This window comes from Triticum urartu, chromosome 5A, assembly GCF_056163025.1.
Source record: "Triticum urartu cultivar PI428250 chromosome 5A, HENAU_Tu73, whole genome shotgun sequence".
Lineage (NCBI taxonomy): Eukaryota > Viridiplantae > Streptophyta > Magnoliopsida > Poales > Poaceae > Triticum > Triticum urartu.
The window spans coordinates 89,199,829-89,215,680 of record NC_141877.1 but is presented as its reverse complement, the minus strand read 5'-3'; the positions used below and the strand labels follow the sequence as shown (position 1 = coordinate 89,215,680).

At 40.6% G+C, this 15,852-nt stretch overlaps 1 protein-coding gene across 1 annotated transcript; it reads left to right on the top strand.

Annotated features, from left to right (window-relative positions):
• Positions 1 to 11,962: 11,962 nt before the first annotated feature.
• MEE21 (PIN domain-like family protein) lies at positions 11,963 to 14,668 on the top strand. The gene is made up of 5 exons (XM_048672525.2): positions 11,963 to 12,586; positions 13,223 to 13,343; positions 13,743 to 13,967; positions 14,096 to 14,161; positions 14,413 to 14,668. Exons 1-5 carry the CDS (start codon positions 12,309 to 12,311, stop codon positions 14,497 to 14,499), a joined length of 777 nt encoding a protein of 258 aa, XP_048528482.1. The 5' UTR covers positions 11,963 to 12,308; the 3' UTR covers positions 14,500 to 14,668.
• Positions 14,669 to 15,852: the final 1,184 nt, after the last annotated feature.

The following is a 15,852-nucleotide window of genomic DNA, read 5'->3' as shown; positions in this document are numbered from 1 at the left end:
GGCCAAAGAAAGTTCATCCCTACAAAATCATATAGTTTAGTCATGCTCCATTTTCGTCACACAAGAATGCTCTCATCATGCACAACCCCTATGACAACCCAAGCAATTGTTTCATACTTTAGTAATCTCAAACTCATTAACTTTCACGCAATACATGAGCGCGAGACATGGATATAGCACTATGGGTGGAATAGAATATAATGAGGGGGATTATGTGGAGAAGACAAAAAAGGAGAAAGTCTCACATCAACGAGGCTAATCAATGGGCTATGGAGATGCCCATCGATTGATGTTAATGCAAGGAGTAGGGATTGCCATGCAACGGATGCACTAGAGCTATAAATGTATGAAAGCTCAACAAAAGAAACTAGTGGGTGTGCATCCAACTTGCTTGCTCACGAAGACTTAGGGCACTTGAGGAGGCCCATTGTTGGAATATACAAGCCAAGTTCTATAATGAAAATTCCCACTAGTATATGAAAGTGATAACTCAAGAGACTCTCTATATGAAGAACATGGTGCTACTTTGAAGCACAAGTGTGGAAAAAAGGATAGTAGCATTGTTCCTTCTATTTATTTTTTTATTTGGCCTTTTTTTGGCCTTTCTTCTTTTTTTATTTGGCCTTTCTCTCTTTTTTTGGCCTTTCTCTTTTTTTATTTGGCCTTTCTCTTTTTTTATTTGGGACAATGCTCTATTAATGATGATCATCACACTTCTATTTATCTACAACTCAATGATTACAACTCGATATTAGAACAAAATATGACTCTATATGAATGCCTCCAGCGGTGTTCCGGGATATGCAATGAATCAATAGTGACATGTATGAAAGAATTATGAACGGTGGCTTTGCCACAAATACTATGTCAACTACATGATCATGCTAAGCAATATGACAATGATGATGTGTCATGATAAACTGGATGGTGGAAAGTTGCATGGCAATATATCTCGGAATGGCTATGGAAATGCCATAATAGGTAGGTATGGTGGCTGTTTTGAGGAAGATATAAGGAGGTTTATGTGTGAAAGAGTGTATCATATCACGGGGGTTGGATGCACCGGCGAAGTTTGCGCCAACTCTCAATGTGAGAAAGGGCAATGCACGGTACCGAAGAGGCTAGCAAGGATGGAAGGGTGAGAGTGCGTATAATCCATGGACTCAACATTAGTCATAAAGAACTCATATACTTATTGCAAAAATCTACAAGTCATCAAAAACCTCGGCACTACGCGCATGATCCTAGGGGGATAGATTGGTAGGAAAAGACCATCGCTCGTCCCCGACCGCCACTCATAAGGAGGACAATCAAATAACACCTCATGTTTCAAATTTGTTACACAACGTTCACCATACGTGCATGCTACGGGACTTGCAAACTTCAACACAAGTATTTCTCAATTTGACAACTACTTAACTAGCACGACTTTGATATTATTACCTCCATATCTCAAAACAATCATCAAGCATCAAACTTCTCTTAGTATTCAACACACTCATAAGAGCATTTTATTATTCTTGAATACCTAGCATATTAGGATTTTAAGCAAATTACCATGCTATTTAAGACTCTCAAAATAATATAAGTGAAGCATGAGAGTTCATCTATTTCTTCAAAATAAAACTACCACCATGCTCTAAAAGGTATAAGTGAAGCACTAGAGCAAATGACAAACTACTCCGAAAGATATAAGTGAAGATCAATGAGTAGTTGAATAATTATGCAACTATGTGAAGACTCTCTAACATTTAAGAATTTCAGATCTTGGTATTTTATTCAAACAGCAAGCAAAGCAAAAGAAAATGACATTCTAAGAATGGCAAACATCATGTGAAGAAGCAAAAACTTAGGATCAACCGAAACTAACCGATAATTGTTGGAGAAGAAAGGTGGGATGCCAACCGGGGCATCCCCAAGCTTAGATGCTTGAGACTTCTTGAAATATTATCTTGGGGTGCCTTGGGCATCCCCAAGCTTGAGCTTTTGTGTCTCCTTAATTCCTCTCATATCAAGGTCTCCCTAAATCTCAAAAGCTTCATCCACACAAAACTCAACAAAGACTCCTGAGATAAGTTGTATAAACCATTGCCAAAAACCTTATCATAATCTACTGTAGCAAATCACTAAAATTATTATTCAACATTGCATACTAAATGCCTCTACATATTTAATAGTCCTATCCTCAAATAGAATCATTAAAGAAGCAAACATATGCAAACAATGCAAACATAACAGCAATCTGCCTAAACAGGATAGTCTGTAAAGAATCCAGCAACATCCATACTTCCCTAGCTCCAAAAATTATGAAATAAAATTCACACTGTAGTAAATTTATCAGAGATTAATATTCAAAAGTTTTCAACATTTTATCACATTCTTAATTTCCTAGGGAATTATTCCAACAGCGGCAAACTTTCTGTTTTCAAACAGCAACATGTATACTTGTAACATAGGCATAGTAAAGGCTATCAATGCCACTTTTACTGAAATAAAAGATTCAAAACATTTTTCTAAATAACAGAAAGCAAATCCTAACAAAATAAATTGATGCTCCAAGCAAAACACATATCATGTGGTGAATAAAAATATAGCTCCAAGTAAAGTTACCGATGAACGAAGACGAAAGAGGGGATGCCTTCCGGGGCATCCCCAAGCTTAGGCTCTTGGTTGTCCTTGAATATTAACTTGGGGTGCCTTGGTCATACCCAAGCTTAGGCTCTTACCACTCCTTCTTCCATAGTCCATCGAATCCTTACCCAAAACTTGAAAACTTCACAACACAAAACTTAACAGAAAACTCGTAAGCTCCGTTAGCGAAAGAAAACAAAACACCACTTCAAGATACTGTAATGAACTCATTCTTTATTTATATTGGTGTTAAACCTACTGTATTCAAACTTCTCTATGGTTTATAAACTATTTTACTAGCCATAGATTCATCAAAATAAGTAGACAACACATGAAAAACAGAATCTGTCGAAAACAGAATAGTCTGTAGTAATCTGGATCAAACGTATACTTATGGAACTCATAAAATTCTCAAATAAATTTCTAGACCTGAAGAATTTATCTATTAATCATATGCAAAAAGAATTAACTAAATATCACTCTCCAAATAAAAATGGCAGCAGTTCTTGTGAGCGCTAAAGTTTCTGTTTTTGACAGCATGATTAACAAGACTTTCCCCAAGTCTTCCCAATGGTTCTACTTGGCACAAACACTAATTAAAAGCATAAAACCACATCTAAACAGATGATAGATGAATTATTTATTACTAAACAAGAAAAAAAAGAAAGAAACTGAAATAAAATTGGGTTGCCTCCCAACAAGCGCTATCGTTTAACGCCCCTAGCTAGGGATGATGATTTCAATGATGCTCACATAAAAGATAAAAATTGTAACATAAAGAGAGCATCATGAAGAATATGACTAGAACATTTAAGTCTAACCCACTTCCTATGCATAGGGATTTTGTGAGCAAACAACTTGTGGGAACAATAATCAACTAGCATAGGAAGGCAAAACAAGCATAACTTCAAAACTTAAAGCACATAGAGAGGAAACTTGATATTATTGCAATTCCTACAAGCATATGTTACTCCCTCATAATAATTTTCAGTAGCATCATGAATGAATTCAACAATATAACCAGCACCTAAAGCATTCTTTTCATGATCTACAAGCATAGAAAATTTACTACTCTCCACATAAGCAAAATTCTTCTCATGAATAATAGTGGGAGCAAACTCAACAAAATAACTATCATGTGATTGAAAATTAAGATCAAGATGACAGGTTTCATGGTTATCATTATTCTTTAAAGCATACGTGTCATCACAATAATCATCATAGATAGCGGGCATGCTCTCATCATAATAAATTTGCATATCAAAACTTGGGGGACAAAAAATATCATCTTCATCAAACATAGCTTCCCCAAGCTTGTGGCTTTGCATATCATTAGCATCATAGATATTCAAGGAATTCATACTAACGACATTGCAATTATGCTCATCATTCAAATATTTAGTGCCAAACATTCTAATGCATTCTTCTTCTAGCACTTGAGCACAATTATCCTTTCTGTCATACTCATGAAAGATATTAAAAAGGTGAAGCGTATGAGACAAACTCAATTCCATTTTTTTATAGTTTTCTTTTATAAACTAAACTAGTGATAAAACAAGAAACTAAAAGACTCGATTGAAAGATCTAAAGATATACCTTCAAGCGCTAACCTCCCCGACAACGGCGCCAGAAAAGAGCTTAGTTGACGGGGTGCGTTACTGCCGCTTTCCTTGCCTCCCCGGCAACGGCGCCAGAAAAGAGCTTGATGTCTACTACACAACCTTCTTCTTGTAGACGTTGTTGGGCCTCCAAGTGCAGAGGTTTGTAGGATAGTAGCAAATTTCCCTCAAGTGGATGACCTAAGGTTTATCAATCCGTAGGAGGCGTAGGATGAAGATGGTCTCTCTCAAGCAACCCTGCAACCAAATAACAAAGAGTCTCTTGTGTCCCCAACTCACCCAATACAATGGTAAATTGTATAGGTGCACTAGTTCGGCGAAGAGATAGTGAAACAAGTGGTATATGGATAGTAGATAAAGGTATTTGTAATCTGAATTAATAAAAACAGCAAGGTAGCAAGTGATAAAAGTGAGCGTAAACGGTATTGCAATGATAGGAAATAGGGCCTAGGGTTCGTACTTTCACTAGTGTAAGTTCCCTCAACAATACTAACATAATTGGATCACATAACTATCCCTCAACATTCAACAAAGAGTCACTCCAAAGCCACTAATAGCGGAGAACGAACGAAGAGATTATGGTAGGGTACGAAACCACCTCAAAGTTATTCTTTCCAATCAATCCGTTGGGCTATTCCTATAGGTGTCACAAACAGCCCTAGAGTTCGTACTAGAATAACACCTTAAGACACAAATCAACCAAAACCCTAATGTCACCTAGATACTCCAATGTCACCTCAAGTATCTGTGGGTATGATTATACGATATGCGTCATACAATCTCAGATTCATCTATTCAGCCAACACAAAGGACCTCAAAGAGTGCCCCAAAGTTCCTACCGGAGAATCACGACGAAAACGTGTGCCAACCCCTATGCATAGGTTCCCAAAGTCACGGAACCCGCAAGTTGATCACCAAGACATACATCAAGTGTTCTCAAATCTTTAAATACTCAATCCGATAAGATTACTTCAAAGGGGAAACTCAATTCATTACAAGAGAGAAGAGGGGGAGGAGAAACATAGGATCCAATTATAATAGCAAAGCTCGCGATACATCAAGATGGTATCGTCTCAAGAACACGAGAGAGAGAGAGATCAAACACATAGCTACTGGTACATACCCTCAGCCCCGAGGGTGAACTACTCCCTCCTCATCATGGAGAGCACCGGGATGATGAAGATGGCCACCGGAGAAGGATTGCCCCCTCTGACAGGGTGCCGGAACGGGTCTAGATTGGCTTTCGGTGGCTACGGAGGCTTCTGGCGGCGGAACTCCCGATCTAATCTTTGTTCTGGAAGTTTTAGGGTATATGGAGTTATATAGGCAGAAGAAGCACGTCAGGGGAGCCACGGGGGCCCCACGAGGCAGGGGGCGCGCCCTAGGGGGGTGGGCGTGCCCCCCACCCTCATGGGCAGCTCCCATATCTTCTGACGTGAGGTTCAAGTCCATCAGGTGCGTTTCCTTCCAAAAATAACTTCTCCAGTTGATTTCGTTCCGTTTCGACTCCGTCTGATATTCCTTTTCTTCAAAACACTGAAATAGGCATAAAACAGCAAATCTGGGCTGGGCCTCTGGTTAATAGGTTAGTCCCAAAAATAATAGAAAAGTGGGTAATAAAGCGCAATATTGCCCAAAATAGTAGATAATATAGCATGGAGCAATCAAAAATTATAGATACGTTGGAGACGTATCACTTGTCCTTGGGGGCACTTGAAGATGCCATGGCGATCTAGATCTGTCAGAAAAACAGCTCGAAATAAAGACAGGAGATATTTGCGTGATACGGTGGTCAAAACCTTCGGGAGATTATATAGTGAATTTTTACCGACCAAAATAAGTATCGTGCGAGAAAACGGAGTCCGGAGGGCACACGAGGTACCCACAAGGCGGGGGGGGCAGGGGGGTAGGGCGCGCCTCCCACCCTCGTGGAAGCCTCATGTCCTTCCCGGACTGCTTCTTATTTTCCTATTTTTTTAATATTCCAAAACGGAGAAAAAATGCCATTAGAACTGTTTTGGAGTCGGTTTACTTACCGTACCACGTACCTATTCCTTTTCGGAGGCTGAAACGTTCCGGAAAGTGTCCCTTATGTATTCCTCTGGGGTTACGGTTTCAATAATATTAGTTTCAAATTTTATGGGATTACCTGAGATATAATGTTTGATTCTTTGACCGTTCACCACCCTCGGATTTGTGCCTTCGAAGTTGTTGATTTTTAGGGCACCGGAACCATAGACCTCCTCGATGACGTAAGGACCTTCCCATTTACGGAGGAGTTTGCCTGCAAAAAATCTTAAACGAGAGTTGTATAGCAATACATAATCACCTACATTAAACTCACGCTTTTGTATCCTTTTTTCATGCCATCTTTTAACTTTTTCTTTAAACAGCTTGGCATTTTCATAAGCTTGGGTTCTCCATTCATCAAGTGAGCTAATGTCGAATAGCCTCTTTTCACCGGAAAGTTTGAAATCATAATTGAGATCTTTAATTGCCCAATATGCCTTATGTTCTAGTTCGAGAGGTAAGTGACATGCTTTACCATAGATCATTTTATATGGAGACATACCCATAGGATTTTTATATGCAATTCTATAGGCCCATAATGCATCATCAAGTTTCTTGGACCAATTCTTCCTAGATCTATTAACAGTCTTTTGCAAAATTAATTTGAGCTCTCTATTACTCAATTCTACTTGACCACCAGACTGCAGGTGATATGGAGATGCAATTCTATGATTAACATCATACTTAGCAAGCATTTTACGAAAGGCACCATGAATAAAATGTGAACCACCATCAGTCATTATATATCTAGGGACTCCAAACCTCGGAAAAATTAACTTCTTTAAGCATCTTAATAGAGGTGTTATGATCAACACTACTAGTTGGAATACTTCTACCCACTTAGTAACGTAATCAATAGCAACTAAAATATGTGTATACCCATTAGAGGAAGGAAACGGTCCCATATAATCAAAGCCCCAAACATCAAATGGTTCAATGACAAGTGAATAATTCATAGGCATTTCTTGACGTCTACTAATATTACCAATTCTTTGACATTCATCACAAGACAAACTTACGGGCATCCTTGAAGAGAGTAGGCCAATAAAAATCGGATTGCAATACCTTATGTGCAGTTCTGTCTCCAGCATGGTGCCCTCCATATGCCTTAGAGTGACACTTGCGTAGGATCTGTTCCTATTCATGCTCAGGTACATAACGTCTAATAACACCATCTACTCCTTCTTTATAAAGATGTGGGTCATCCCAAAAGTAATGCCTTAAATCATAGAAGAACTTTTCCTTTTGCTGGTATGTGAAACTAGGTGGTATAAATTTACCAACAATGTAATTAGCATAATCAGCATACCATGGAGCAGTACGAGAAGCATTTATGACATTTAATTGTTCATGAGGAAAGCTATCATCAATAGGTAGTGGGTCATCAAGAACATTCTCTAACCTAGACAAGTTGTCTGCAACGGGGTTCTCAGCTCCCTCTCTATCAATAATATGTAAATCAAATTCTTGTAGCAAGAGAATCCATCTAATAAGTCTAGGTTTAGCATCTTTCTTTTCCATAAGGTATTTAATAGCAGCATGATCAGTATGAATAGTTACTTTAGAATCAACAATATAAGGTCTGAACTTATCACAAGCAAAAACAACTGGTAGGAATTCTTTTTCAGTAGTAGCATAATTTCTCTGGGCATTGTCTAAAGTTTTACTAGCATATTGAATAACATTTAATTTCTTATCAACTCTTTGCCCAAGAACAGCACCTACAGCATGATCACTAGCATCACACATGATTTCAAATGGTAAATTCCAATCAAGTGGCCGAACGGTAGGTGCAGAAATCAAAGCTTTCTTAATTACTTCAAATGCTTCTACACAATCATCATCAAAGACAAAAGGAATATCTTTTTTGTAATAGATTAGTCAGAGGCCGGGAAATTTTTGAGAAGTCCTTAATGAACCTCCTGTAAAAACCAGCATGACCAAGGAAACTTCTTATACCTTTAATGTCCTTGGGACACGACATCTTTTCAATAGCATCACCTTTAGCTTTATCCACTTCAATACCTCTTTCAGAAATTTTATGCCCCAAGATAATTCCTTCATTAACCATAAAGTGGCACTTCTCCCAATTCAAGACAAGGTTAGTTTCTTCACATCTCTGCAAAACTTGATCAAGGTTGCTCAAGCAATCATCAAAAGAGGATCCATAAATGGAGAAATCATCCATGAAAACCTCACAAATCTTTTCACAAAAGTTAGAGAATATAGACATCATGCATCTTTGAAAGGTAGCAGGTGCATTACATAGACCAAAAGGCATACGCCTATAAGCAAAAGTACCGAAAGGGCAAGTAAAAGTGATCTTTGCTTGATCATCAGCTGACACAAGTATTTGAGAGAAACCAGAGTAACCATCTAATAATTCTTTGCGGGATCAATTCATCTTTATCATTAGGTACGACAGTAATGCCTCCCTTCTTAGGGACACAATGGACAGGACTTACCCACTGACTATCAGCAACGGGATAAATTATACCTGCCTCAAGGAGCTTTAATATTTCCTTTCTTACCACTTCTTTCATTTTAGGATTTAGCCCTCGTTGGTGATCAATAACTGGTTTGGAGTATTTCTCCAAATTTATTTTATGTTGACATAGAGTGGGACTAATGCCCTTAAGATCATCAAGAGTATATCCAATAGCAGCACGGTGCTTATTCAGAGTTTTCAATAGTTTCTCTTCCTCCTTCTCTGAAATGTTAGCACTAATAATAACAGGATATATCTTCTTTTCATCAAGACAAGCATATTTAAGAGTATCAAGTAATGGTTTAACCTCAAACACGGGATCACCCTTGGGTGGAGGAGGATCCCCTAGAATTTCAACAGGCAAGTTGTGTTTCGGAATAGGTCCCTGCTTAAAGAATACTTCATCTATTTCTCTTCTTTCATTCATAAACATATCATTTTCATGGTCTAGCAAATATTGTTCTAAAGGATCAGTACGAGGCACCGCAATAGAAGCAAGATCAATAATTTCATCTTTAATAAACAATTCTTTATCATGGGGTTGTCTACGAAACTTAGCAAAATTAAACTCATGAGACATATCTCCTAAACCAATAGAAACAATATCCTTATTGCAGTCTATCTCAGCATTAACATTATTCAAGAAGGGTCTACCAAATATAATGGGACAAAAGCTATCCTGTGGGGAACCAAGAACAAGAAAATCAGCAGGATATTTAACCTTCCCACACAAGACTTCAACATCTCTAGCAATCACAGTCGGTGAAATAATATCTCTATTGGCAAGCTTAATGGTAACATCGATATCTTCTATCTCAGCAGGTGCAATATCATGCATAATTTCTTCGTATAAAGAATGAGGTATTGCACTAGCACTAGCACCCATATCACACAAGCCATGATAACAATGATCTCCTATTTTAACAAAAATAACAGGCATGCCTACAACAGGTCTATGTTTATCTTTAGCACCAGATTTAGCAATTCTAACAGCTTCATCACAGAAGTAAATAACATGCCCATCAATATTATCAGCCAAGAGATCCTTAATCATAGTAATATTAGGTTCAACTTTAATTTGTTCAGGGTTTGGGTGTCTTAATATTGTTTTTGTTCACTACAGTTGAAGCTTTAGCATGATCCTTAATTCTAACAGGGAAAGGTGGTTTCTCAACATAAGCAGTAGGAACAACAGGATCATCATTAGTGATAGTCTTTTCTTCAACTTTAATAGGTGCAACTACTTTTGCTTCAATGGGAGGATTATATTTAAACCACTTCTCCTTAGGGAGATCAACATAAGTAGCAAATGATTCACAGAAAGAAGCTACTATCTCAGAGTCAAGTTCATATTTAGTGCTAAATTCACGGAAAGCATCGGTATCCATAAAAGATTTAACACAATCAAACTTAGGTGTTATACATGACTTTTTACCTTCGTCGAGGTCCCAATCTTCAGAGTTGCGTTTAATTCTTTTCAATAAATCCCATTTGAATTCAATAGTCTTCATCATAAAAGAACCAGTACAAGAAGTATCGAGCATGGAGTGATTACTGGGAGAAAGCCGAGCATAAAAGTTTTGAATAATTATTTCTCTCGAGAGCTCATGATTGGGGCATGAATATAACATTGACTTAAGCCTCCCCCAAGCTTGAGCGATGCTTTCTCCTTCGCAAGGCCAAAAATTATATATATAATTACGATCACGATGAACGAGATGCATAGGATAAAACTTCTAATGAAATTCCAATTTCAATCGTTTGTAGTCCCATGATTCCATATCATCACATAGCCTATACCATGTCAATGCCTCTCCCTTCAAAGATAAAGGGAAGACCTTCTTCTTGATAACATCCTCGGGCATACCTGCAACCTTAAATAATCCACAAACTTCATCCACACAGATTAAGTGTAAATCAGGATGCAATGTTCCATCTCCTGCAAAAGGATTAGCTAGCAGTTTCTCTATCATACCCAAAGGAATTTCAAAGTAAACATTTTCAATAGGTTCAGTAGGTTGAGGGGTAGCTGATTGTGGTTCCGGACGAGGTGAAGTTACCCCGAACAAACCCCTCAAAGGATTATGTTCCATAGTAACAAGTGACAGTAAATTTTAGCACACTATATAATTTTTTCCTTACCAAATTCCACCTACCAAAGGCGCTTCACTCCCCGGTAACGGCGCCAAAAAAGAGTCTTGATGACACACAAGTATAGGGGATCTATCGTAGTCCTTTCGATAAATAAGAGCGTCGAACCCAACGAGGAGCAGAAAGAAATGATAAGCGGTTTTCAGCAAAGTATTCTCTGCAAGCACTGGAATTATCGGTAACAGATAATTTTGTGATAAAATAATTTGTAACGGGTAGCAAGTAATGAAAGTAAATAAGGTGCAGCAAGATGGCCCAATCCTTTTTGTAACAAAGGACAAGCCTAGACAAACTCTTATATAGAGAAAGCGCTCCCGATGACACATGAGAATTATCATCATTGTTCACAAATTTAATAATAGTTCATGTTTTTCAATTTTGTTCACAAATTCAAAAAATGTTCTAGAAGTTTTAAAAATGTACACATTTTTATTTTTTGTTCACAAATTCAAGAAATGTTCCCCCTTTTCAAATTTGTTCACATAATCAAAATGTTTCTGATTTATAAAATTTGTACGAGAATTCGGAAAATGTTTTTATTTTGAAGAAAATATTTATAATTTCGAAAAATTCTGTTGTTGGAGGTCCTCGGTTCGACCCAATAAATGGACTGTAGTTTTTGGGACTTTTTGCGAATGAATGTTTAAGTTTTGTCTCCGTCGTATACGTCTTTAAATGTCGCGCTGATAATTGAGTATGAGGACAGCTACGTCGCAGTGGTTTGCACGGCAGTCCAGTTAGTGTGAAGTCGCGTGTTCAAGTTACAGCGCTGGCGGTATTTTATATTTTGCGATTTTTCATGTCGGGAACGTGCCGCCGCTTGCCGCTTTAAACGGGCCGGCCCACGCTAGCCGCTCCTGTGCGAAGCGCCGGCACTTTGCCGCAGCGAGCGCCCTATAGGAGCTCCCCCGGATCGAGCGGGACGAACCCTAGACCGGTCTGCCGCCGCCCATCCGTGCAGGACCTGGAGCTGCGCCGCCGCTTTAAACGGGCCGGCCCACGCTAGCCGCTCCTGTGCGAAGCGCCGGCACTTTGCCGCAGCGAGCGCCCTATAGGAGCTCCCCCGGATCGAGCGGGACGAACCCTAGACCGGTCTGCCGCCGCCCATCCGTGCAGGACCTGGAGCTGCGCCGCCGCCGCTCTTCCAGGTCCTATAGGGCGCCGGCTCGCCGTCTGCCAGCCCAGCGACCCCGCCCGTCTGGCGACACCGCGTCCTCGCCTGCCCGCTGGTCCGGTGACCCCGTCCGCCCGCCCGCTCGTCCTGGAGGTCTGCCGCCGCTCGTCTAGGAGAGCCACCGTCGCTGACTCACCGCGGACGCCGTCTGCCTGCCCGCGTACGCCAGTCCGCGATGAGGGTGAAGAGGCGATCGCGGCACCGCAAGGTGGTTAAGTTCTACTCCACCTGCTTCGGCTTCCGCGAGCCCTACAAGGTGCTCATCGATGGCACCTTCGTGCACCACCTCCTCGTCCACCAACTCCTCCCCGCCGACGACGCCCTCCGCGAGCTCCTCTCCGCGTCCAGGGCGCCCCCGCTCTTGACCTCCAAGTGCGTCGTCGCCGAGCTCAGGCGCCTCGGCAAGTCCCACTCCGAGGCGTTCGACGCTGCCCAACTCGTCGCCACCGCCAGGTCCCTCCTTCTCTTCCCTTCTCTTATCCATTTTTCTTCATTTCACAGCCTTACCACTCTAATCTATACATGCACTGGTCGCTGATTCAATTTTAAATGCGGATCTCTTTGTTCTGTCATATTGGTTACCTCATAGGTTCAATTTGACAATTTGTGTTTGGGCTATCTGAATACTTAGCTGGAATTAGTTGGGTCCCTGTGCGTTGCCACGGATAATTATATGTAGAAAACAAATGTATGTAAAACAAGGGCCCGGGAGCACGTGCTCCCGGGAACCGAATTGAATTTCTGCTCACTAATAGACTAAATAAGCACTAACTCTTATGAAGAAAAAAAAATACATGGACAGTGGTGTTGCATGCCAAGTTGAGAATAAGTAGGTTTTGAAACCAATTAACTAGTGGAACTTCATTTCCAGCTTTGAAATAATGTAATGTGGCACTGGTTTGTTTGCTTCCATGCCTGACTGCAAATCATGTTCTGAAATTGGATCACATTGGTTTTGTTTTATCAGTTTGATTTGTATGAAATACTGCTACTACATTCAGTCAGGATAGTTTTGCCCTTTTATGACTTGACGAGCTCGAGGCGGGGGCGTTGATAGTTTGTTCTCTGGACTTTTATTTGTGTGTTCAGCTGTGAGCATGACAAAGTGGTCAGTGCGGTGGACTGTATTCTGTCACTTGTTGGTGATAAGAATCCGGAGCACTACTTTGTTGCCACCCAGGATTCTGATCTCCGGGCAAAGCTACGGGAGGTATGAAGATTCACTGCACTTCTAGCATTCTGCTTTTATCATTTTATCACCTCGATTTTATTTGTGAAAGTATCTGCTCAGGGACACAATACAAGGCACAAACATAATAGCATCGACTTAAAAGAAATTACATAGCACTGATAACAGAATTTATATGCCATCTTAAAAACTGCTTTTGCACAATGAGCTCATATATGTTTTGCTTGGATGTAGCATTCTACTTTTACCTTATTTTTGTCACCGGAATGTTACTTGTGAAGGAATCTGCTCAGCAAACATGATACAACCGACAAGTATCATATCATCTACTTTACAGAAATGATATAGCCTAATGTATTAAGCCATCTTAGAAGCTACTTCTGCATTCAGTTTGCTCATGTATGTTTTGCTTGGGTACAGGTTCCTTGTGTTCCTGTGATATATGGTCTGAAGAACTCCCTGTTTATTGAGCAACCCTCTGTGCAGCAACGTCAGTTTGCTCAGTTGGATGAGGAGAAGCGTATACATATGGAAAAATCAGAATTTAAGAAGCTATTAAAGGCGTCATCTGAAGGAAAGACATCCGTCTGTGGAAACGCTCCCGGAGTGGCAGAGAAAAGCAAGTTTAAAAGAAACAGAGCAAAGGTTAATATTTACAGCTTCTGTTTTTCTGGACACTCCATTGTTAGGATCTAGTGGGCGTAATCAACATTTTGAGATCATGATGGCATCTCTGCTTCTTTAACAAAATGTTAATGTGTGTTGTGCTGCAGGGTCCAAACCCACTCTCTTGCAAGAAAAAGAAACCAAAGCCTCAACCATCAGCTGCTCAAAATCAGGTAATTAATCATCACTACACAGCATTATCACTTGACATCTGTATGGTATGTTTAATACTCGGAACACACTCACTATAAGTATCTGTGCAATTAATGTTGTAAAAGCAGTGCTGTAGTTGCCTACGGATGAGAAATAATGTGACAATTAAATCTTATATACTCTTAGACAGTGACACTTGCATATTCGCTTTTGCTGATGCTTACACGGACATTTCATGGCAACAAGCACTGATGAGAACTTGCTTCTTTAGGGCCCGAAGACTGATGGCGAGGCAAAGCGAAAGAGGGTTCGGAAGCGGAAGAGAAGTGCCAAAGGCAGTAGTCAAGCAGAGACATGAAGCTGATGGACCTATGAAGAAGTTGCAAACAGCGGTTGGATGGTGTTTGATGGACCTACATAATCGTTAAAAAGCTTCATAAATCATGCATGACCGCTTAGAGGATTGTGGCTTGAATTTTTTGACAATGTAACACTTAATAGTTTGTTTGACCCTGTTTGGACCTGTATATCCTGTCCTAGTGATTTATATAAGTTTGTTCCAGGCTTTGCCCTCCCTCGAGGGGGAAATCCCTCCAGTCTTTGTTACCAAATGGCAACAAAGGGAAGGGCGCAAAATCCCAAGCAATATAATATGGAAAATCGACAAATGACTTAGAAAACCCTTATTTATTTACTTTTGAAAAGAAGGCACACAAAGGCATCTGAGATTTGATTAATATTAAGGAAAACTGCCCCTGCAAAAATATATTAAGAAAAGTTGAAGTTAGCACAAATGATAGATAGCTAGCGCTACTGAACCATAGCTCACGATACCAGGTTCTGAAGAAACACAATAGCCACTTGCCCCTTGAGATGAGATCTAGAGATCGCTGAAGCAACATTGGTTGGAGCATTACCCCACACAATACATGCTTGCAATCCATCACCATTAGTTTAGAGGGCTGAACAAATCAAACCATGCAGCAGAACAATATGGAAGAAAGTCTCTCAAATCATTTTCCTATCATGAGGCGACAAGGCGTTCGACCATTGAACCATAGTCGCCACCCATCATCTACCCCTCTTGTCGCGGCAGGGCACCTCGCGAGGCAAAGCCCATGTGACGCCGACGACGTCGATGAGGTCCGAATCGAGGGGCCTGTTGTGGAAGCGCTGGAGGTTTGATGTGGGATGACGAAGGATATATGTGCTCGAGCAGTGACCTTCTTAGGGGTGCACAAGGCGGTGTTGGTGAAGCCGGTGGTGGCCAGAGGGACTCGATGCAAAATCTTAATCTTCACCGGTTGTCCGACCTGGCTGGACCATCGGAGAAGAGGACGTTCGTGCACGGTTATAGATAGTGGAGGACTCGACATCAGACTTGGGCCTGTCGTACAACTAGATGGGTGGATTTTTAGGTTTTCTTTAGGGAGTCTTTATATTTGGTTTGGGGCAGCGAAGCGGCGGCGTTGCCTCAAGGTAGGAATAATGTTCTCCTCACCCTACCCCGTTCCATTGGTGTGATTTTCACCGACGGAGGGCGTGTGGAGCTGTCTCTTCCGTGGGTCTCCTAGGACCAGTTGGTTAAGATTTTTGGTGGATCTGACCGGATTCGGATGACCTTTGCGGTGTACATGGTCTTCGAAGTTTCTACAGGTGCTTATAGGTGTTTCTCTTCGATGGTCTTTTTCTTCACAGATCGCGGCTGCTG